At 39.4% G+C, this 23,413-nt stretch overlaps 1 protein-coding gene across 2 annotated transcripts in view; it reads right to left on the bottom strand.

Annotated features, from left to right (window-relative positions):
* The window catches only part of ARHGDIB (Rho GDP dissociation inhibitor beta), a 36,144-nt gene extending 13,108 nt beyond the window's left edge, over nt 1–23,036 (bottom strand). The window contains exons 1-3 of one of the 2 annotated variants that reach the window (XM_027838696.1): nt 22,934–23,036; nt 2,868–3,051; nt 1,663–1,746 (exon numbers count right to left, since the gene is read on the bottom strand). In XM_027838696.1, the coding sequence (XP_027694497.1) occupies nt 1,663–1,746; nt 2,868–3,045 (262 nt within the window). In that variant the 5' untranslated portion in view covers nt 3,046–3,051; nt 22,934–23,036. Of the gene's footprint in view, nt 1–1,662; nt 1,747–2,867; nt 3,052–19,602; nt 19,694–22,933 lie in introns of those variants that run through there. The other variant, XM_027838697.1, reaches the window with a different exon arrangement.
* Between the last annotated feature and the right edge of the window lie 377 nt (nt 23,037–23,413).

Genomic DNA, 23,413 nt, shown 5'->3' with positions numbered 1-23,413 from the left:
GGCAAAACTAAAGTACACAGTTTGTATACAGTTTGTATACTTTAAACAATTTGTTTTCTGTGCCCCTGCTCTTCTTGGCTCTAAAACTCTCCTGCACCTCCTTTAGGCATGCGTAGTGTCCTCATGCTCTCAACCTCCCCTTCTTAAAAAAACAAACAAAAAAACAAAAAAACTTAAGGCTCAGAAAAAGCCCTTGAACTCATTCACAGCCTTATACTGATAATCTACGCAGAACTACTCTTAATTTCATTCCAAGTTTGGACTTGACCTCCAAAGTCCTTCTGGTTCTAATCTATTCAGTTCAGTTCAATTCAATTAAAACAAAAAATGATTAAGCATCTACTATGTACAGGGGCAGCTAAGTGGTGAGTGGATAGAGTGTTTGGCCTAAAGTTAGGAAGACCTGAGTTCAAATCTAGCCTCAGATATTAGCTATGTGACCCTGTACAAGTCACTTACCACTATTTGCCTCGGTTTCCTCATCTGTAAAATGAGTTGGAGAAGGAAATGGCAAACTCCAGTCTCTTTGCCAAGAAAACCCCAAATGGCATCACAAAGAGTCAAACATTCTTGAAACAACTGAACAGCAACAATGTACAGGGACTTGTGCTAGTTTGTGGAGATACCAAGCCAAGAACAAAACAGTCCCTTCTCTCAATAACCTTGTGTTCTCCAGGAGAGGGAACACAACATGTAGCCAGATAAGTAAATAAAATGTATATTAAGATTAATTTCAAGAGGGAGAGAGTAGTAATACTGGAAGAAACAGGAACAGCTTCCAATAGCAAGAGGCACTTGGATGTGTGCTTTCAAGAAACCATCCAAGGATTCTATAAGACAGGGGTGATGGGAAACTACATGCCAGACATGGAAGGACCACTTGTGGAGGTAGGAGATCAGAATGGTCCACAGAGAAAACAGCTACTAGGATAATTTGACTGGAAGAGAGAACAGAGAGGTGGGAGGAGTAAAATGAAATACCAATAGGCTAGGCTTAGGATTTTGCATCTTATCCTAGAGTCAACAGAACAAAGAAACTGACATCTTTCCAAGCCCTGGAGCCTAAAGTTAAAGGAATTATTTATTAAAGAAGTGGTGGAGTTATTGGAGAGGCAGTAGGTTTTCTCACCCCAGAAACCATAGCATTACTCCCATCAGGGTACATATAGGGTGTATTAGGTCTGCCTTATGTGGCCTCATTCAAGTGCATTGCTTTCCTTAAGTTTTCGTAAGTTTGGATTCTTAATAAATACAACATTCCCAGAGGGAACGCTCAAGTAAATGCTGAATTGTCTACATTTTTCCATCAGTAGCCTTGCTACATGAAAATAAATTCTATTCTCATTTTTCTAGGAATAATAGAATGAAGGGAACAGGAAGATACAAATGGTTTTACTGCTCCAATTCTAGCAATTTATTTAAACAGACAGAAGGCAGGTCATCACAGAGGTCCTTCTTGAGTTTGGTGTGACACTATGCATTCTGTGGATGATAAATTGTTCACTTATTCCTAACAACCTCTATATGTCACAAAGCTCCTTCTCTGGTTTCTTTGCTATAGAAAATCCACTGATGATTTGCTTCTTGTGTAAAGACCTTCCCCAACCACCTCCCCAGACTCTCAACAAGTCCATCGGAAGAAGGTAAATATTATTTACTTACCAGTAAGGTCCATAGTGATTGGTCCTGGGGCAGTGTCACAGACTAGGGTGAGTCGAGTGACTACTACATTGGGAGCAGTCGGATCTGCAGAATCCAAAAAAGAATATTAAGTAGTTGATAAAGGCATAGAGATGGGAGATGTGCGTGTATGTGTATGTGCATGACAGAGACAGACAGAGACAGAGAAACAGAGAGAGACGGAGACAGATACATAGAGACACACATGGAGAAAGATAAAAGAGACATAGAGAGACAGAGACAGAGGGATAGAATTTTTTTTTCTGTGAAAACAGCTCAATTCAATCAACATTAAATGCTGGGTATTGGAAGCAGTGGCAATATAAAAATGAAACAGTCCCTGCTTTCAAGTGGGTGGGAGTATAACACACATATATAAAAGTAAATAATTATGGGACAGCTAGGTGGTGTAGTAGATAAAGCACTGACCCTATCAGTCAGGAGGACCTAAGTCCAAATCTGACCTCAGACACTTGACACTTACTAGCTGTGTGACCCTGGGCAAGTCACTTAACCCCATTGCCTTGCCCCCCCCCAAAAAAACTATAAAAAAGTAAATAATTACAAAGTATAAAAAAAGTAATGCATAGTAATTTCAAGAGGGAGAAAGTGCCAATAGCTGCCCTGTATGGCAGCCATGCTGAGCTTTGAAGGAAGCTAAGGATTCTCAATGGGCGGAACTGAGGGAGTTCACTCCAGGCATGGAAGACTCCACGTGCAAAATGCTGGAAGCCAGGGATGGACTGTCATGTTCAGGGAGCTGCTAGCTAGCAGGGCAGTTTGAATGGAATGAGAAGTAACATGAAGTAGGTGGAAAAGGCCGTGAAGAACACTTCATCAATCAAGAATGCTAAGCGTGAGGGTTATGAGGAAAGGATCTACCTGGATTTTGGGGGTGAGAGAAAGAGAAGAAAAAGAGGGAGAAAGATGAAGAGGGAAAGAGGAGGGGAAGATGAGAGGTGGGGAAGACGGAGAAAAGGAAAGTTTTATTTCCAAGTGTAACTCCAGGAAACTTTCTCTATATGTCACGTAGTTATTTGTACCTAAAAAAAGACTGATCACATTATTAACCCTGCACCACATAATTCAGTGTAGGACCTTTTCCCAGGGGCATATCCCGAAGGAACGCTGTTTATCAGTTACTCGTAGTGATAGCAATATACCCTCCAAAGACCCCCACCACGTACCTGCTACCACAGGCCCATCCCCTAGCAGAGTTTTCTTGTACTTGGCAAGACTTTCATCATCTTTGTCCATCTCCTGCAGCTCCTTTAGAGACTTCTGAGGTGGGGGCTTGTAATTAAGCTTGCCATCCCGTTCATCCTCCTCCTCCTCCAGGTGTGTTTCGGGGTCCTTTTCTGTCATTGTGATCTACTCCACAGAAAGGGGAGGACAAGTGGTTAGCCAGAGGAAACAGTTAGTAGATGTGAAGGATCTACGCTCAGCTATGAGCACAGTTCCTGCCTTGATTCAATAAGAGAATTCAGTTCAGTTCAAGAGGAATTTAATATGTACTAAGTACTATGCAAATTATTTGGCACTGCCCTCAAGGAGCTTACATTCTAACTGTAGAGGTGGGGGTGGGGAGGAATAACATGTATACAAATAAATGGATAATATATACAAAATAAACACAAAGTGACTTTATGGGGGTTGCTGGAGGAACAGTAACATCTGGAATGATCAGGAAGGGCCTTAACTAAGGCTTAAATGGAGCTAATAATACCAAGATGAAGAGATGAGGAAATAGAGTATTCCAAGCATGGGCTAACAGCCTGTGCAAAGATGGGAGATTGGATGCTATCTGCAGAGAGCAGATAGCAGGTTTATTTGGTTAAAATATAGAGTGTATGATGGAGAGTAATATGAAATCAGGCTGAAGAAATTTGTTGCAATCAAATTGTGAAAGGTGTTCAATGCCAAACAGAATACTTTGAACTTTATTCTAAAGGCAACAGGTGGAAGGAAGCTCGTGGGGGTAGGGGGGAAGAGGGGAGAATGTGATAGTTTAGGAATGACTAATCTAGAGGATGTGGGCAGCTAGGTGGCGCAGTGCACAGAGTGCCAGATCTGGAGTCAGGAAGACTCATCTTCCTGAGTTCAAATCTGGCCTCAGATGCTTCCTAGCTGTGTGACCCTGGGCAAGTCACTTAATCCTGTCTCCTTCAGTTTCCTCATCTGTAAAATAAGCTGGAGAAGGAAATGACAAACCACTCCAGTATCTTTGCCAAGAAAACCCTAAATGGGGTCATGAAGAGTCAGACATGACTGAAAAATGATTGATCAACAACAATCTATGGGGTAAAATAACTTAGATATCTGTATAGCCTGTCCTATGTAAGCAAATGTAAGGACACTCTTTTGGTGGTGCAGTGGTAAGAGTGGAGTAAATAAGGCCCAAGTTCAAATCTGGCCTCAGACACTTACTACCTTTGAGATGGTGGGCAAGTCACTTATCCTTTCAGTCTCAATTTCCTTATCTATAAAATGAAGGATTTGGACTCAGTGGTCTCTAAAGTCTTTATTTCTCTATTTATGACTCTATGGCTCTATTAGTCAGATCGTGGCAAGGGGAATAATAAGAACGGAAGCAGTGACAATTTATCACATAGAAGAGATAGAAAGGAGATTTGTTGAGTTGAATCACTGAGAATCACTACATGACTTTTGGTTCCTAAGAAACCAGAAACAAAGTTAGGGAAACAATTTGGAAATTAAACCAAACCTCAGACTTGAAGAAAGACCTTTTTACAGAATAATTTAAAAAAAAAAATCCTCCTCCTACATATCTTGGCTCAACAACTCCTTTTCAGTTAGATTACAACGACAATAAAATGTCAGTGTTTCATAACTCAGAACACAGCTCTTATTGCAGTGCTCAGGTCTGTTTCCTGTACAGGAAGGAAGCACGTGGCTTATTCCTGTGGCAACGCTTGCCTTAGCTTGAGAACCATTTAGAGCTCAAGAGGTTTGTTTTTGGAATTTAATAGAAATAGAGGTCTTAAACAATCAAGCCACAGAAAATGAAATTTAACAAGTCATAAAGGACATACCAAAGAATAAAACAACTCTAGTCTAAGACACATGTAAAGGAAAATTCTATCAAATATTAAAAGATCAATTAAAAACCTCTGCTTCATAAATTTTCACAAAATAAAACATTATACAAAATTCATTTCTAGACAAACATGGCTTTATTAGCTAATCCATGAAAGTGAAGAAAGAAAACTATAGACCAAAACTGCTAATTAATACATTAATGAGTACTGATGCAAAAATGTCAAATAAATTCCTAGCAAAGAAACTATTTATCATAACCAAGTTGGATTTATATTAGGGACTCAAGGTTGTTTCAATATCAAAAAAAGTTAACATACTTAGCCACATAAAAACAAAACTATGATTATATCAAATGCAAAAAAGATCCCCAAAATGCATTTATTCATGCTTAAACTCTAAAAAGTATAAACATGCAAGAGGCACTTTAATGATAAATTATATATATATAATATATATACACACACACATACATATGTGTGTGTGCATGTGTATGTGTATGTATGCGTGTGTATGCCAAAACCTAGCATTATTTGCAATAGGGAAACATTAGAAGCTTTTCTAATAAATACAAGGGTAAAACAAGGATGCTCCCACTCCTCACTGTTTTTTAATGTAACCCTAAACATGCTAGCAATAGTAATAACAACAGAATGAAATTAAATGGATAAACATTGACAAAGAGGAGATAATTGTTACTATTTGCAGATGACTTAGAAAACTCCAGAAAATTAGGAAAGAGTCTGATTGAGACAATAGCTTCTATAGAATAGCAGTATACAAAATAAATTCACAAAATTGTCATTATTTCTATATAGGAATAACAAAATCTTGGAGACAATAGAGGAAACCCCATTCAAAATAAGTACAAAATGAATAAAATATTTGGTTATTAACCTACCAAGGCAATTCAAGATCCATAAATACAATTACAAAGCATAAAGTAATAAATAAGAACAAACAATTGGAGGAGTATTCATTGCTCATGGTTAAGCCATTTCAACAGGATAAAAATGATCTTACTAAGTTAATTTACAAATTTAATGCTATGCCAAATCAAGTTATCAAAAGGTTGCTTTATAAAGCTAAACAAAATAGAATTTTAAGGAAATAAAAAGGAAATGAAGGAGGAACAGAACTTTTAGACCTTAAATTACATTTTAAAGCAGTAATCATCAAAACTACTGGTGCCAGTTCAAAAATAGAAAAATAGATCAGTGCAACAGAATCACAATCAAACTTAACAGCCCAACTGTTCAATAAACCTAAGTATATAAACCACTTGATAAAGAATTTTCTATTTAACAAGAACTACTTAAAAAACTGAAAAATAGTCTGGCAGCAAGTAGACTTAGATCAACACTTTGGTCTAAATATACCATAATAAAGCTCAAAGTGACCATACAATCTTAATATAAAAGGACACTTTAAAAAAAATAGAAGGAAATAAGATCATGTACCTTTCATAGAGTTTGCTAGGGGGAGAATTCTTTGTTTTAAAATAATTTTTACCGATATCTTTTATCTTTATATTTTCTAAATCTCCCTCCTATATACATACTCCTTTTCTTCCTCCCATAAAGCCATCCCATATAACAAAAAATTTAAGAGCACAAAGGAGAGAAAAAAATCAGCAAAATCTATCAGCACATCAAAAAATTCAGACAATATATGCACCGTTCTACAACTATGGATCATCCACACACACACACACACACACACACACACACACCTACAAAAGTGTAGCAGAAGGTGTTTTCTCATGTCTCTTCTTTATCAATCAATCAATAAACATTTATTAAATGCCTACTATGTGCCAGATACTAATGTTAATCAGTAGGGATACAAAAAGAGGCAAAAGATAGTCCTTGCTCTCTAGGAGCTTAAAATCAAAAGGGGAAACATGTAAATATATATATTTACAAAATATATACTTGGATTATAAGGAATTAAGAAGGGAGTAAAAGGATGAGGAGTCAGTCTTGTTTGTGTGACTTTATAACATTCATTTTCAATAGTTTTATGCTTTTTCCATTTAAATTATTGGATTTATTGTATATATTGCTTGCTTGGCTCTGCTTACTTCACTTTGAATCTGTTCTTGCAAATTTTTCTGTGCTTTTCTCTATTCATCATATTCATTGTTTCTTATAGCACCATAAAAAATCCATTATACTTATGGTTTAGAAGTGACTAAAAAACTTAATTGATGTACTTTGTTTTCAGTTCTTTACTACCACAACAAGTATTGTTATAAATATTTTGGTGAATATGGAGATTCTTTGTTTTATATGGATCAAAAAGTTCACTTTTAACCCTTTTATTTGCATAAAAAAGACAAAATAGGGCATTTTAATTACATTCCAATGTAATTAAATAGTTTTTGCATCAATAAAATCAGCATATCTTAGACAAGAATGGAAACTGTTTATTGAGAAAAACATCTTTGCATTAAATATTTCTGAAGTCTGACATGTAAGGAATACATGGAATTAATAAAAAACATATAAGACACAAAGTCATTCCACAATGGTTAAATGGTCAAAGGAAATGAACCAAAAATTCTCAAAAGAGGGTTTTCAAACTGTGAATAGCCAGATCAATGAATGCTCCAAATTAATAATAAAAAGAAACATACAAATCAAAACAATGCTGATATTTTACCTCATATTTAGCAAAGTGGTAAAACTGATAAAAATAGTCAATTTTGAGGGATGGCAGGAAGACAAGCACACTAATGCACTGTTAATAAAGTTATGAATTAGTCTAAGCATTCTAGAAGTCACTTTAGAATTGATGTTAAAAAATGATTAAAATATTCATATCCTTTTCCCCAGACAGTCTAGTGCTAGGCAGTGGCCTCCAGGGAAATCAAAGACTAAAAGAAAGTTCTCATATATACCAAAATATTCAAAGCAGCATCTTTTTGTAATAAAGAACTAGAAACAAAATAGATATCGATCGATAAGGGAATGGCTAAACACATTATAGTACATGAATGTAAATAAGATACTATAAATAAGAAGAACTTAAAGAAGCACAGGAAAACTTATATGAAATTATTTTTGTTGTTTAGTTGTTTTTCAGTCATGTCTGACTCTTCATGACCACATTTGGGGTTTTCATGGAAGAGAGATTGGAGTGGTTTGTCATTTCCTTCTCTAGCTCATTTTACAAATGAGGAAACTGAGGCAAACGGACTTGCTCAGGGTCACATAGCTAGTGTCAGGCTGGATTTGAACTCAGAAAGATGAGTCTTCCTGACTCCAGGCCCAGCACTGTATCACCTGTGCTACCTAATTGCCTCATATAAATACAGAGTGAAATAAATAGATCCAGGAAAATAACATATAAAATGACTACAAATATAAATTGAAAGAGCAACAACAAAAATTGAAACTAAATGTTATGTAATTGTAATGACCAAGTTTAGCCCCAGTGAAGAGATGAGAAAATGCATTTCTCCTCATTAATGGTCAAGTGGGGGGGGAGATCATTATTACATATACTGAATTGCATTTGAAATGTTTAGTTTTGGTGAACTGTCTTTTTAAAACTTTCTTTTAATGTATTTTTTTTATAAAGGAAAGCTCCCTGGAGAATAAAGAGGAAAGTGATGTACTTGGAAATTAAAGTGATATAAAAACAAAAGGTATCAATAAAATTAAAATGTTAAAAGTAAAAGTAGTCACATTTCCAAGAGAAACTTAACGAAGAAAAGAACAGAGATCACCCAGGATAGTATTTCCCAAGACTTCAAAATGAAGATGAAGTTGCTAATTGTTAAGTAAGTGATATAGATGGTTGCAGTAGACAGCAGCTGGCTTCATGGACTTCATAGAGTAACAGTAAAAGCTGAAAAGTATTTGAGTAAAGATAATCATCTATTTGGTGATTGCCAAGGATGTCCGAGGCATATGTGGGAACAAGGAACTCAGAATTTGAAGTAACTCTAGAATAATGGCTTTGAAAGAAAACTCTCATATGTGGCAGTAGAATGGAGGTGCCAGGGTCCTTTTACTACAGCTAAAGTGCAAGGATAGTGAGGTACAGATGACCTCATGTCTCCTTCATCTCTAAGTTTATATGATCCTGTCTAAACAGATATTATTTTTGGCCAAATACGGCAATAAACCTCATGTTTATCATTAAATGAGTCTGAGGGTCAGGAGAGAATTGGAAGAGAGTCATGTGATGTAGACAGTCAGAGAATGTTCAGGAATATAACAAAGAACTAGTTTGTTCTAATAAGACAAGGAGGAAAAAAAGATAGTAAGCTACATGAACCAGAAATCTTGGTGTGGTACAAGCCCACACCGGATTTGGATCAGAAGAATAAGAATAAGAAACAGATCAGTGATTTCACTCATATAGGGAACAACTCCCTCTACCAAAGGAAGTTTAAACATCTTTTCTACAATTTACAATTGGTGAGAGTGGCCTAGAGCACTGAGAGGTTAAATTACCTGCCCAGAGTCACACAGACACTATGTGTCAGAGGTAGTCTTTGAACTCAAGTCTTCCTGGCTCCAACACTAGTTCTCTATCCACTATACCATGTGGCTTTTCAGGAGTCAAAGCCCTGCCTTGGTCATTTAGAAGATGGTGTCACCATAGGAAGTACATGGGACCTCTGTGGTCCTCACTTTCCTCATCCATAGACTAAATGCTGTCCAAGGTCCCCATCTAATTTAAGATTTTGTGATTTTCTGAAACCCTCTGCTGCCTATACAGAGCTGAATGAGAGAAAGGGAAAAAATCAATATAGTTATTAAGAGGTTAGGGAAAGCACAGAATAAGTCAGGAAAAGTTTCATTTTCAAATCAAATCAACAGATATTTGTAAAGCACTTACTTAAGTGCAAATTGTGCAAATGAATGTTCTTACATGGCTTAACAGTTAAGTCACAAAGGTAAAGGAAGGACAAATCCTCCAAATCTTATTTATCTCCTACCAAATCTCCCAGGCCCTGACAGCTGGATTCAAGGATGAGCTTTTTCAGCAAAATGAAGCACAGTTGGGCAGGAATGACAACTCTGCTTCAGAAACCCTGATTAAACCCATGACTCAGCTTAGACTGCAGCCAACGAACTTGCTCATCCCTTCAACATTTTCAGATGTTAAAGATACAAGGGGTTCTTGGTGGAGGGGGAAAGGGGAAGCATGACCACAGAAACTGACACAGGAGAGGAAATGCTCATATAGACTGTGAGCAACTCTTTCATTAGGATGCACCTCATTTTCAATCTATTTCATTTTGGGTTATTCTTTCTTTTGAACTGGCGATCAGAAGACCTGAGTCTGTACTGGCTTTGTCACTTCCCAGCTATGTGATTTTATACAAATCACTTGACTTCTCTGGATCTGTTTCTTAAATATACAATGAGGGTATTGAGGTAAGGCATGATAGATATGAAGAATTTAAAGAAAAATGAGATGTATTAGAAAGAGACAAATTGAAGAAAGAAGAGCCAAAAGGACAATATGCTTAAATGCTATGACAATGCAAATATTATCATCAAAGAGATGCAATGAAACTCTGGTCAAAAGTCAGCAGTCAAACTTGGAACATTATATTATCAAAATTAAAGGGCACATTTCTCCTTTCTGTTACATGTAAATTAACTGTTTTCATTAAATGTTCTTTGCAAGGGGATTTATTTTACATGTTTGTTAGGAAATGTCTGCTACGTGAAAAAAAAGTATTGATAATTTTTTAAAGAAAGCATTATAGAAAGCAGACTAAAAAGAACAGAAATAACAGATAGCCTTAAAGGTCATGAGTTACATCAGTTAACCTGCAAACACTCTTAAGACTTAAAAAAGTACTAATTCATATTAAAAAACAACAGCAAATAGAAAGAGAGGATTGAGCTAGTCAATTTCCAAGGTCCCTTTCAGCTCTAAAATTATCTATTATTTTCCTTAGAACTCTACCGTATCATATCTATAATTCTAAATATTTAGAAATTCAGTTATTTATTTATGAAATTATACATACAAATGCCCATATATTTGTCATTTAATATATATAGATGCTTATTAAAATATAACACATGTCACTATAGGAGTTCCTTTTAAATAATTTCAACTTTTTCCCAAAGCCCCAGCCAGAATTATGTTCCATATTTCATATTACATATGTAAATGTACAAAGCATATGTGTATACATGCATATTATAGGTACATATATATGCAAATGAGCATAAATGTATGTAGAGATATACATACATATATGGATAGGGCCTAGGCCTATGATTTCTTTTGTGCCAAGCTCTCCTACTGAGGAATGTCTATGAAGAACAGCACATTTTTTCAGTCTCAGGGAGTTGCCTAGGGGATTGAGAGGTTAAATGACTTTCATGCGGTCACACAGCATGTCAGCATGTGTCACAAATGAGACTTGAACTCAAGTGCTCCTACTTCAAAGTTCAGCTCTATCTACTAAGCCATGCTGGCTCATGTGTGCATGTATGTATACATGCAATGTCTATGTGTGTATATATCATTTAAATATACTCATATATAAAATCTATATTTTTACATATAGAAATAAATATATTTTATACACACATTTATATAATTAATTAATTTATTGGGTATGTGTTCTTTAAGCATACTACCATGTGCAAAGCACCCCTATTAAGGATTTAAAGATAAATAGTGGGGCAGCTAGGTGGTGCAGTGGATAGAGCACTGGCCCTGGAGTCAGGAAGACCTGAGTTCAAATCCAGCCTCAGACATTTGATGCTTACTAGCCATGTGACCCTGGGCAAGTCACTTAACCCCATTACCTAGTTTAAAAATGAAAAAGATAAATAGTAATATTCCTTTACTTTTCTGTACCTCTTTACAAAGTACTTTGATATGTGTGTGTGTGTGTGTCCTGTGTATCTTCATGTAATCTTCACAACAATCTTGTGATAAAGATGTATTACCATTAGTATTACCATTTTACATATGGCCACTAAAGTTCTTGGAGACCAAATGATTTGCCAAATGTCATATAATTAATAAATTCAAATCTGAGATTAGAACCCATGTCTCAACTTCAACTTTGGTTCTTTTCCCACTACACCCCACTGCCTCTCAATGCAGTGGGAGAGCTGGTTTGGAGCCGGGAAGAATACCAAGGCCAGAGTCCTTTCAAGCAGGGCTTTACTGCTGTAAAAGCAAATGGAACCAAGCAGCTCAGGATACTGGTTGGTTGTTAGAACAGAGAAGGAAGACTTGGCAGGGGGGGAGCAGAGTGACATTATAGGTAGTGGGGAAGGAGGAACAGAGAAGGTCTGCCCCTATGGGTGTGACAAGGAAAGTGTCCATGTGTGTAGGCATGAGTGTTAAACATCAGCAAATGCATGCTGGGAGCTGTAGAATTTACATAGTCATGAGATTATAATTAGGGTTGACATGGCACAAAGATTGTTCTTGGGGCAAGAAAGGATGCACTGCACAGTCCCTAAAGCACAAGGCAGCTAACTGTCCATTGGAGGAGGAAAGAGACTTTCAGACCACAAGGGCCTCACAGGGGTCTTGGGGGCCAGTGCTAGGATGTATTATAAAATCACAGGGAAGAAGAAAAGAAGAAAAAAAAAGACACTGCCTTTATGTCTGAATTCCTCTACTTTTTGTTTTTTAAGAGAAGGGGAGAAGGCTCAGTCTCAGGGTCTACTTCTTGCTGAAAAGTGGCATCATGAGCACGCTCAAAGAAGGGAAAAGTGGGATGCAGCTGCTGCCCACTTTGTTTCAGCAGTCAGCAGCCTTTTGGATGACCATCTGTAGGGGAAGTTCCTAGAGGCGAGAAGACAGAAATTTTATAAACAAGTTAAGTAATGCTGGCTGAAAATTAAGAAACCAATAAGAACACAGAAGGCTACAGCCAGGGGAATAAGGAAGGCTACAAGCCAATTTTTCTAAGCTGGTGAGGATCGGGCCTTTTTGTGGAGGCACTTGGAGGCTGCTTTGGCCTTGGAAATGACAGACTAAATTTGGCCGAATTGATTAACATAAAAGCAGCTCTCTTGCCCTAGATAGGCACATACACCACCTTACACTGAAGTCAAAACGTCCAGAGCTCTGTGGTTTTGGAATACTACCACAGCCAAGGATTGTTGTTGGCGGTTCTTAAGAGCTTTTAGACCTGAGGAAAGGCAGTCATTGACTGGGACAATTTCTTCAGAAAGTTGAGAACACTGTGTGGAAGAGGTGGTTATGGCTCCAATTCCCATCCCTAGGCCACCAAGAACTCCCATTCCTGTCAGAGGGGGAATGAAAGGAAGGGCTTGTTTGGTTCACCCTTTGTTGTTAATAGGGTGATATGTGACCTTTGGGTGGGCAATGGGGATAGAAGGGTCCAGGGCGGTTATGTGAGGAAAAGCATAGGCTAAGCAGCATCTTCCTGACCAAAAGGGTGGTAGGGTGCAGAACAAATTTATTCCGCAGGTGAAGAAAAGGCCAGTAGAGGGTGAGGTGAAATGAAGAAAGAAACATTGGTCAAACCCATCACTTCATTAATGAAGATGTTGGAGTGGGACATCAAAAGGGCCATGGAGGGATTGGGAATTGGATTGAAGGTATGGTCCCTGACTGTTGTGGACTGACATGTTACCAGAGGCAGTATGGAAGGCCCAGAGGTATCCCCGGGTAAGGTCCCAAACCATGGGAGGTACTGTATTTAGAAATCTGCAGCCATCTGGGAGGCTGGGAGTTCTGTAGGTTGTATTGAGCAAGTGGTAGGGATCTGCATGGAAGCCATTGGGGTGGCCCTGGCAGTAAATGACCCAGTCAGTAAATGACCCTGGCAGTAAATGATTCCATGAATCTGTAAGGAAGGTGGCTTTTAAGGTGGCTTGTCCAAGGGCCACAGTCTTTCGAGAGGGGCTGCCTCCATTGAAACCTGTACCATCTGTTTGGACAGGTGGTCAAGTTGTAAGTGACAGTATGTGTGCAGAGGTCCAGTGGAAGGGATCCAACTTCTGGACCAGAGGTGTTAGCAAAGTAGCAGAAAAGGAAAGTTATATTTGGAGGGAGAGATAGGTTAGTATAGGTTGGTCTTGTGTATGGGGCGTCTGGGCTTGGCACAACCCCAGCCTCATCCATCCCGGATGAAAACACACTTGTGCAATTGAGTGGTGGGCATTGCTAATTACACGCCATGCCGGTTATATCCACGACTGTGTCCCCCCAGTCATTTGCAGTTGCAGGGAGTACAGAAACAATGTCCAAAGGACCAACAGGAGAGGTTAAACATACATACTGTGACATTGGCTACAGAGAGGAGAGGGTGGCTGCAAAGGGCCATAGGGCACAGTGAAAGAACAAGACAAGACAAGAGGAGCGTGGCAGCAGGGGTCAGGTGGGTGCAGACTCAGCACAGGAGATGAAGGGCCTCAGGCAGCTAAGAGGGAACGGGCCATCCTTTGCACCATTCCCAACAAGAACACAAGTAAAGAAGGAAGAGTAGGACAATAACAAATAGTAGTGAGTCTTGGTTGAGAAGCATTAAGTTTGAACCTTTTTAAAAAGGAAGTGCAAATCCTCTGCTGGTTCACAGGAATAGAAGGGGTAAGCTGTATTAGGATCAGGGTCCTCTGCAGGTTTGACTCTAGTCCAATGGGTCCAAGTGGGCTGTCCATCAAGCTTCCTTGCTGTGAAAATTACCTTGAAAGGGCCCTTCCATTTGGGCAATAGATGGGAGTGATTTTGGTTTTTGTGCCAGTCTTTCAAATAAACTAGGTCACCTGGTTGGTAAAGGGGGCTAAGAGATCTTTCGCTTGGTCCTGGAGAGGTTGAGTTGATATATTCTTGAGGGGTAACCCTCATATGTTTTAATTGGGTAACATACCAAGAAAGTGAAGAAATGTCAGAGTCAAGAAAGAGATCTATAGTGAGAAAGGGGCATCCATAGAGGACCTTGAAAGGGCTCAACTTAATGTCTTTTTGGGGTATAATTCTGGTATGGAGGAGGTAAATGGAGAGAAGTTTAACCCAATCCTGCTTGGATTCTTTTCTCATTTTGGTAAGGGTTTGTTTGAGAATCTGGTTAGCTTTCTCTACTTTCCCTGAGGACTGTGGGTACCATGTGGTGAGGAGATGGAAAGTGATACCTAGAGCTTTTGAAACTTCCTGGGTAATCTGGGAAGTGAAGGCAGGGCAGTTATCCATGGTGCTGAATAGGCTGTAAGAGAGGCAGAGGACAGAGAGTGCCCTTGGGGTTAGCTTTAGCGCAAGTGGCACAGGCCTAACAGACATGTTTTAAGGTCTTAGAGAGTTTGATAAAGTTAGAGAGGGCCTTATGACCAAAGTGGGTGGTATCATAGAGAAAGCGAAGAAGTTTCCATTGGAGGGGCTTAGGGATGAACAGGTGGCCTGTAGGATCAGCCAGCCAGCCAGAGTCAGAAAGGTGAAACACCTTTGATAGAGCTGTATGAATTCCCTCTTTGGCATAGGAAGGGGGGATGTACACTTTGGGCAATGGAAGGGAAGGAAGGGATGGGTTGGCAAGGAGAATGGAAGGGGCCTCTTGAGCTGTGCTATGAGCAACTAAGTCAGCTAGTTGGTTCCTATGAATCACCTCAGAGTCGTCATTTTGGTGACCCCTACAATGCATGATGGAGACCTGAGAAGAGAGCTGGATGGGTGAAAGGTCCATGATCTGGAGTCCATGTTTGACAGGGTACCCACTGGATGTGAGAAGGCCCAGCTCTTTCCAAATAGCTCCAGGGGCATGGAGAATGTGGAAAGCATATTTTGAATCAGTGTAGATATTGAGGCGCTTCCCTTTTCCCAATGTAAGGGTCCATGTCAAAGCAATGAGCTTGGCCTTCTGGGCAGAGACAGAGGGATCAAAGGAGCCTGAATCGATAGTCTCGAGAACCGAAATGACTGCATAGCCCAAGTAGTAGGTGTCATCAACTATGAAACTAGAGCCATCAGTTAACCAGAGGGCGTCCAGATTGGAGAGGGGGTTGTCTCTTAGGTCAGGTCAGGGTAAGTAGGAGTGTTCAAGGATCTCTTCACAGGAGTGAAAAAGAGGGGCCTCTAGAAGGGGTGGTAGCAACATGGCGGGATTCAGGACAGAACAAGTTTTCAGGGCGAGGTCAGGGTAGTTGAGAAGAAGGGCCTGGTATTAGGTCACGTGTTCATTGGAAAGCCACTGGCACCCTTTAGCCTCCAGGATGCCTTGGATGGGGTGTGGGGTACAAATATCAAGAGGCTGTCCTAGGGCTAATTTGGCAACCTCATTTATCAGAAGGGCAGTGGCTGTGACTGCCCTGAGGCAGGAAGGCCAACCAGAGGCAACAGGGGTAAGAGCTCTGAAGAAATAGGCGACTAGGTGGGGATCTAAGCCAAGATAGGCCTTCCCTTGGGCCCTGTCAGTCTGAGTCCTAGAATCTTGGATGACAGGGTACTGGGAGGCTGGCTTCCAACCCCCTGAAAGTCCACTGTGGGGAGCAGTCCTGCTTCCAATGGTCCTCCTGCTTGCACAGGGGGCAAGGACTTGGTGGCTGTCAAGGCCTGGAGGATTTCAGGGGGCAATCTCTGGACCAATGACCAGGTGTATTGCAGGTTGAAGCAGCTATTTCCACCACCCTTCTGAAGGGATCCATTCACCATGACCAAAGTGGTTGTCAAAGCCTGGGCAGTTGCTTGAACCTTTTCTCTTATTCTTTTATCCTTCTCCTTAGCCTGGGTTCTTTGTTAAATACTTTGAGAACAATCTGAAACTTGTCCTGGAATGGGGTTTCAGGACTCTTCTTTAGCTTTTGGCACTTCCTACAAACGTCATAGGCTGAATTATTAACGAAATTTAACCCTAGAATGGTTGCTCCCACGGGGTACTCGGGGTCCAAATCTGTGTATTTTCACATTTCCTCAAGGAGGTGGTCCCTGAACATTGCTGGGTTCTCCCCTTCCTCCTGCACTATCTCATTAAGCTTATTGTAATTAAACTGCTTCCAGAGGGCAGTTTTGGTTACTTTAAGGATGCAATTTAGCATATGATCTTTTAGGTACCTATCTCCAGCATCAGTATGGTCCCATTTAGGATCAGACTTAGGGACCGCATCCTCCCCAGTAGGGTATCTCCCAGGAAAGCAAATAGCAAGCTATTCTCCACATGCTTGGGCGGCCTCCCAAATCATCCTTTTCTTTTCTATAGTATAGCATTTGGACAGAATGAAGTTAATGTCTGACCATGAGAAATCAAATTGAAGGGGAATTTCCTCTAGTTCCTCTTGAAATTTGGTGGGGTTTTCCAAGTGCTGGATTAATCTTTCTTTGAATTGTAACAGATCTGAGACTGAAAAACGGACATGGACTCTTGTATGGCCTCCCGAAGGGTCAGGTATGGGCATTGTAGGTGCAGGTGGTAGGGAGACAGGGTTGGGCAGGAAAGGAGGAGGGAGAAGATATGGGGTCCCCCCCCATGTGTGAAATAGTGAGGGTTCTGATCCCTCTGCATAAGAGGATGGTGGGGCTGAGGGAACTGGGGACTGCAACATCTTGTGGACGTACTGATAAGGGTCCAATTGAGGGGTCTTGGGAGTTAAAATGGGGTCATCTAAAATATCAGGAGACTTATTTAAGACTTTCTTTGAGTCTGTTTTAGGGATGGGTTCAAGATCCTTAAGAGCTATAGGGGGCCCAAATTGAACATTCGCTAAGAACATTTTATAATTCTCCCAAATACCAAAGCCAGAATCCTTTCAAGCAGGGCTTTATTGTAAAAGCAAATGGAACCAAGCAGCTCAGGATACTGGTTGGTTGTTAGAACAGAGAAGGAATGGAGGTTTTTATAGATAGTGGGGAAGGAGGAACAGAGGATGTTCCCTATGAGTATGACAAGGAATATGTCCATGTGCACAGGCGCAAGCATTAAATATCAGCAAATGTATGCTGGGAGCTGTAGAATTTACATAGTCATGAGATTATAATTAGGATTGACATATCACAAAAGTCGTTCTTGGAGCAAGAAAGGATGCACTGCATTTGCGCTTGCATGAGGGTTGGGAAAGTTAGGGAAAGCACAAGGTAGCTGTTCATTGGAGGAGGAAAAAGACTTTCAGACTGCAGGGGCCTCACAGGGGTCTCAGGAGCGAGCACCAGGATGTGTTATAAGATCACAGGGAAGAAGAGAAGAAGGGAAAAAGGACACTGCCTTTATGCCTGCATCAAGACACTCCTTGCTTTCACTGAACATACATAGTCTCACAAAACTTTCTCTCTTCACAATTTCTGGAGTCAAGCTGAAGTGAGCTCATTAGTTTGGAGGAAGTTCCTTTATACTTGTAATTATATCATCCTCTAATTGCTCTGTTTCCTGCCTCCTCTTCCTCTAGCATTCTTACCAATTTCAAACGCAAATGATTGTGAAAATAAATGAAAGAGGAAGAGGAGAATGTAGTATCAGAAGCATATAATTTTTAAACTTCATCTTATCTTCTTTTCATCCTGTTGAACCCACCTACTCTTCCATGCATAGCAATTTTCTAGAGTGAGGATAGAGTTGCATTAATGTCCTCAATCTGGAAAATTCAGGCACCAAAGTTCACTTTGTCTTCAGTGAAGGAATTTATTTTAAAATTATCCAGATAACTGTCTCCATTTTCCTGTGCACTTAGTTTGCATAAACTCAATTTTATTGATACCCAATTAAAAAAATTATTTACCCAACAAAACACTACTAAACATTGAGAATGCTGAGATACTGACTTGTACTCTTCAGGTTAGACACAGAAAACAAATAAACTTAAGCTTACCTGTGCCACAAGTTTTGCCTAGGACAGACCAATATAAATAAGCATATCCTGTCTAATGCCATTACTTGGTTTCTTAAAAATATATGTATATATATTATTAAGCAAAATAATGATGGAGAACAGTTCTTTTCCAGTAGGTTTAGTTATAAATAAATTAATAATGGCTTTATTGCAAAATTATCTTGGTCAGACAATGTGGAACATTTCCACGCTTTTCACTGTGGCATCTTCAGGAAGTCAGAGGAGAAAAATACAAGTGCTAACTCCTCCCAATCAAAAGACTGAGCTGACTGGTGTGACTAGGGGATTTAGACCAAATCTTGTATTTCCTTTTGAATCTGGTGACCCATTTAAACAACTTGAAAACACTCGAAACCAAACAGACTGAGAGAAAGAATTAGTCACTCTGGCTGTTTTGGTTAAGATTGATACCATAATGGTTAATTCAGTGTAGGGTGACCACTGTTTTAGTGTATCCCCTCACTTTCCCACTGTTTTTGTTTGTTTATTGTTATTAGTGGTGGTGGTGGTGGAATAGGCGCCACCATAGGCATCCATGACCCTTGGGAGCTGACTGAATGGACATTAAATTTTTATTCCCACAAGACTTACAATGTACTCTCTGGATGTGTCAGTATTTCCTTCGCAAAAAATAGAACTCATTTCTTTGAGGAGTATGAAAGGGACAAGGGGTTCTGGGAATTATGAGGACTGTTTATAATCTGAATAAACATTAAAGTAGGGATAGAACTATTATATTTTTTTAACTTCTTCACAGACAGTTTAATTTTAGATTCCATTTGCTGTTCCCTTTCTTAATCGAAGCTAGAGGTCAGCTGTGGATGCTGAGAAATGTCAGCAGAGGGGACAAAGTCAGAGCCGGGGAGGAAATCCTGATGAGCAATATTATAACTTGTGGAGGCCAAGATGAATCCCAGAAACTGAGCTTACTAGAGTGTGTTGAATGATATAGAATATTTTATAGAGAGTGGTTGTTAGGGAAAGGGAGGAGTGCTGAAGGGCAGAAGACCTAATTACCTCTTAAGTACAAGTAGAAAATGCAGAACTGTAGGGGTGAGCGTCTAAGCAAATATGTTCATTTTACCTTCAATTCAGGCAGCTCTATTCTTCCCAGCCCAGAAGACAGGAACAATTCAGGCTCATCTCTGGGGATACAGATCTAGGATAGGGCATGCCTCAAATGCAGAGGTTTTTAGAATTATAATAATAATAATAAATTATAAATAATAATTAATTAATATTATTTTGCTCATGACACAGTATTCTTTTCAGTGAAGATTCAAGGTACGTTAAATGTTTAATGGTTAACGGAGCAGGTTTTCCCAGAGAGTGAGGCCATTACCAAGGCTTTCAGATTCCTTTGCCTTTCCTTAACCTTAACCTTCCCCCATCCAGTCCTTTCTCTTTACTTTCTCAGAATTCACAGGGAAGGAAATAATGAAGGCTTTGCTCCTCCAAGTGCTTCTCCAGCCTTGCAAACAGAGGAAAGCAGATAGTAAACTCCAGCTGGGGACAAGAGTTGAGGAACATGGAAGTCTCAGAGGTCTGTGAACATGTTTTAAAAATATTCTCACTGCTGTAGCTCAATATAATTGGCTTCCTTGGCAATCTATGTATTTTATTTTATAAATTTAAAAACATTCTTCTGAGAAGTCCATAGGCTTCATGAGACTGCGAAAGGGGTACATGATACAAAAATGGTTGAGAATCTGCAAATCTAGAGCCTATTGAATTCTGCTCCTAAGAGGTCTGAGGAGTTGGCTTCCTTTTAATATTCTTAAATCACCTTAAACCACCTTTTAAGCAGTACTCCCACATGATTCTGTGATGTGGCTGTAGTCTCGTCTCCCCGGGGTTGTGTTAGATAAGGGATTCTCCGTAGCTGCTCCCTCCTCCCCATCCTAAGAAGAGGACAGATGCCCAAAAGTTAGGGCTAAGCCAGAATCATGAAATTCAAGTCTGAAGGGAGTAATGTTTTGTCAGAAACTAAAAAACTTGTGGCTTTATCATGTAACCTCAGTAGCATAACTACAGTAAGCAGAGTTCCATTCTCTCTGCTTCTTGCCGATACCAAGTGACTTTTCCTGCCTGACTGATGCTTCTTATCAGCATATTCCTTACAACTGAGATTTATATGTAAGGAGCAAGAAGAACAGAAGGAAAGAGAAGTGATGTATTGAAGAGCTGCCTAAATCAGTACCAGATAAGCAGTAATAATAATAACGTAATAGTTACTGATATTCTCTAAAAAGGTAGATCTGATAATATACATTAAATGTAAAAACATGAAAAGAACACAGCACACTTTTAATGATTACGTGTGTTTAGAAAAGAAGACTTTAAGTAAGCAAAATTTTCTAGTTCTACCAGTCTCTGGATGTGGAACTCAAAAATGGTAGGGTTTTCTACAGAAACGTAACAACCGGCACTGAGGAATGTAGTTCATTTTGACAGTTATGAGGACTTGGAACCAACAAAACAGTTGCTTAAGTCATGTGATTGAAAAACACTCTCCCAATGACCACTTTAGAAAACACCTTCCTAGGTAATTATTGTCCCTGCCTTTCCCTACCTTGGACGTCTTCTTCCTGCTGGCTGCACTGTTCAAGTCACATTGCTTTTTGAAGAATCCCTCAAGATATTTCTCCTCCTACAAAGTTACTTTCCTAGGCTGAACTTTAATGGTAAATGAATCCTTCATATCAGGGTCCCCTAACCTAGCAGTAAATCCCTGCCTACTAAAGCATAGTATTAACGTGAGAGTAACCTGTGGGATTTCTAGCAGTTTTACTTAAGACCTTATTACTATGAATAAAAAATATCAAGGGTAGGGATTAGACTCATTAAATTCTATATTTATAGAATAGTTCACTATTCTGCAACTAATTTTTTGAACTAATACACAGTACTAATGCAATCTGTTTGTTTCTATGACAAACGTATACATAGCAGAAATTCAATAGTAAGATTAACAAAAAACAAAAAAAAACACAAAAAAATTGAACAAAATGCATAAAAAACCATTATTTCCCCTGCTTCTTTCTTCTTAACACATGAATACTTAGCCATCTTTTCTTCTTTGAACATCCCTGCAGTGTTAGGCCACAAAAGAGAATAACTCGTCATATAGAGAAATTTTTACTGTAAGCAATTCAAACCGTGGGGAGTACGGCATGATATTAGCCCCTCCCCCTACTGTTACCTGGGGGGGGAACCTGGGAAAAATTAAATCTATCACAAGAAGTCACCAGTCCAACACCCAACCTTGGCCAAATCTAGAGATTAATTACAGGCCAGATTAAAATATAAACAGAAAGTACATTTCAAAGATGGAGAGTTGAAGAAGGGGACTCAATAAGCACCTATGTATATATGATAGAAATTGCTGTGATCCTCACAATAGCCTAGTAGAGTAGGGGTCATTGAAAGATGACTGACTTGCCCAAGGTCACACAGCTAGTGTTAAGACATCAGTCACCCTGTGAGGTGACCAATACAGCCCTCTAAAAGATCAAAATGATCCATTATCCTAGCATACAAAGAAAGAGCTAGATTCTGTTTCAATTTTTCAGAAGCCTGAGATTTAGTACAGTTTGTGTGTGTGCGTGTGTGTTTTCTTACTTATTATCATATTTGATCTGTTTTCAATAACCTCATATGTAAAGGAGTAAAAATATGGCAGCATAGCATTTGTCTCTCTGCCCAGCTGGCCATAGGATTTTATTACGTTTTTTTTTTAGTCTTAGAAATACTAGGAAAGCACTCTTGGTTAATAAATAACAATGTGTCCTACCAGCACGTCCCCTTTCATTGTTAAACTCCATTGTACTCTATGGTGGTTGCAGTTTATAGATTTCCCTTAAATCACCAAAAAGCACATATATGAGAGCAATTTAAATTTGGTGAACACTGAGCCATTTTTGTCTACTCTTAAAGTCTGCTTAAAAACAGGAAACCACATTTCTCCACCGCAACCCACCATCCACTGAGATGTTCCATATCAGGTTTGACTTATAGTTTTCCAACCACTCCTAAATTTGGCCTGGTGCCTGCTTTTATCTTAATAGGGTACCCTTCTCTGGACACACAAGCACGCACATAGCTTCCACCTTTGCCCATCACTAAGGAATCTGGGCTGTGGGTGGCAGGGGTCTGGCCTCTCATCTCTCTCCTCAGGGTTATCTCTGACTTATTTGCTATAGCTCAACTCTGACTTCCCTTTCTGGTACAGCCAAGACCATCCCTGCTGCTGTCACTGCCCCAACACTTCTTGTCATAGGATGGCCTCTAAATAAGGTATCTTGACTCTCCCAGGAAAAATAAAGTACAGAAGTTCAGTCACTTAGGTCCAGAGATTCCCCATCGTTCCCTCCACCCACCGTGGTCTCCAATCTCCCCGTGATATTTGAACTTACTTGCAGCTGATCGTGTCTCCCTCTGGGGTGCCTCTGTCTCTCAGCCCTTGCTTCTCAGTTCTGACAGTTATAAAAAGGAAGGAAGTTGAATAGAAGAAAAAAAGTTTTAGACCTACTTGAAGAGGAAACTCCGAGCTGCCTCAAATCCTGTTCCTTTGCAAAGAGCTACATATCAGGGCATATCTTTTGATAAACAGCCTGCACAAGAGCCTCTGAAGTAAATTGTGCATTTAGCAAAATGATTGCTCCTGTGGAAATGATATGCATGAAGTGTGCATTTGACCAACAATTATTGTAAATACATGCATGCATATATTTATGTTTAGGTATGCAGAAGAGTTTAAGCATGTAGGTTTATAGAGGCCCTGGTCTGAAACCCAAAGGCATGAGTTTTCCCAGTAATTTACTTTTGTAAATAGCTCTTTCTATAATCTTGGCTCCCACCTGGTTTATCTGCAAAATGTAAATAACAATGTCTAA

This window comes from Vombatus ursinus, unplaced genomic scaffold (genome assembly GCF_900497805.2).
Source record: "Vombatus ursinus unplaced genomic scaffold, bare-nosed wombat genome assembly UNPS02014830.1, whole genome shotgun sequence".
In the NCBI taxonomy this organism is placed as follows: Eukaryota; Metazoa; Chordata; class Mammalia; order Diprotodontia; family Vombatidae; genus Vombatus; species Vombatus ursinus.
This window is presented reverse-complemented; position numbering and strand designations above follow the sequence as displayed.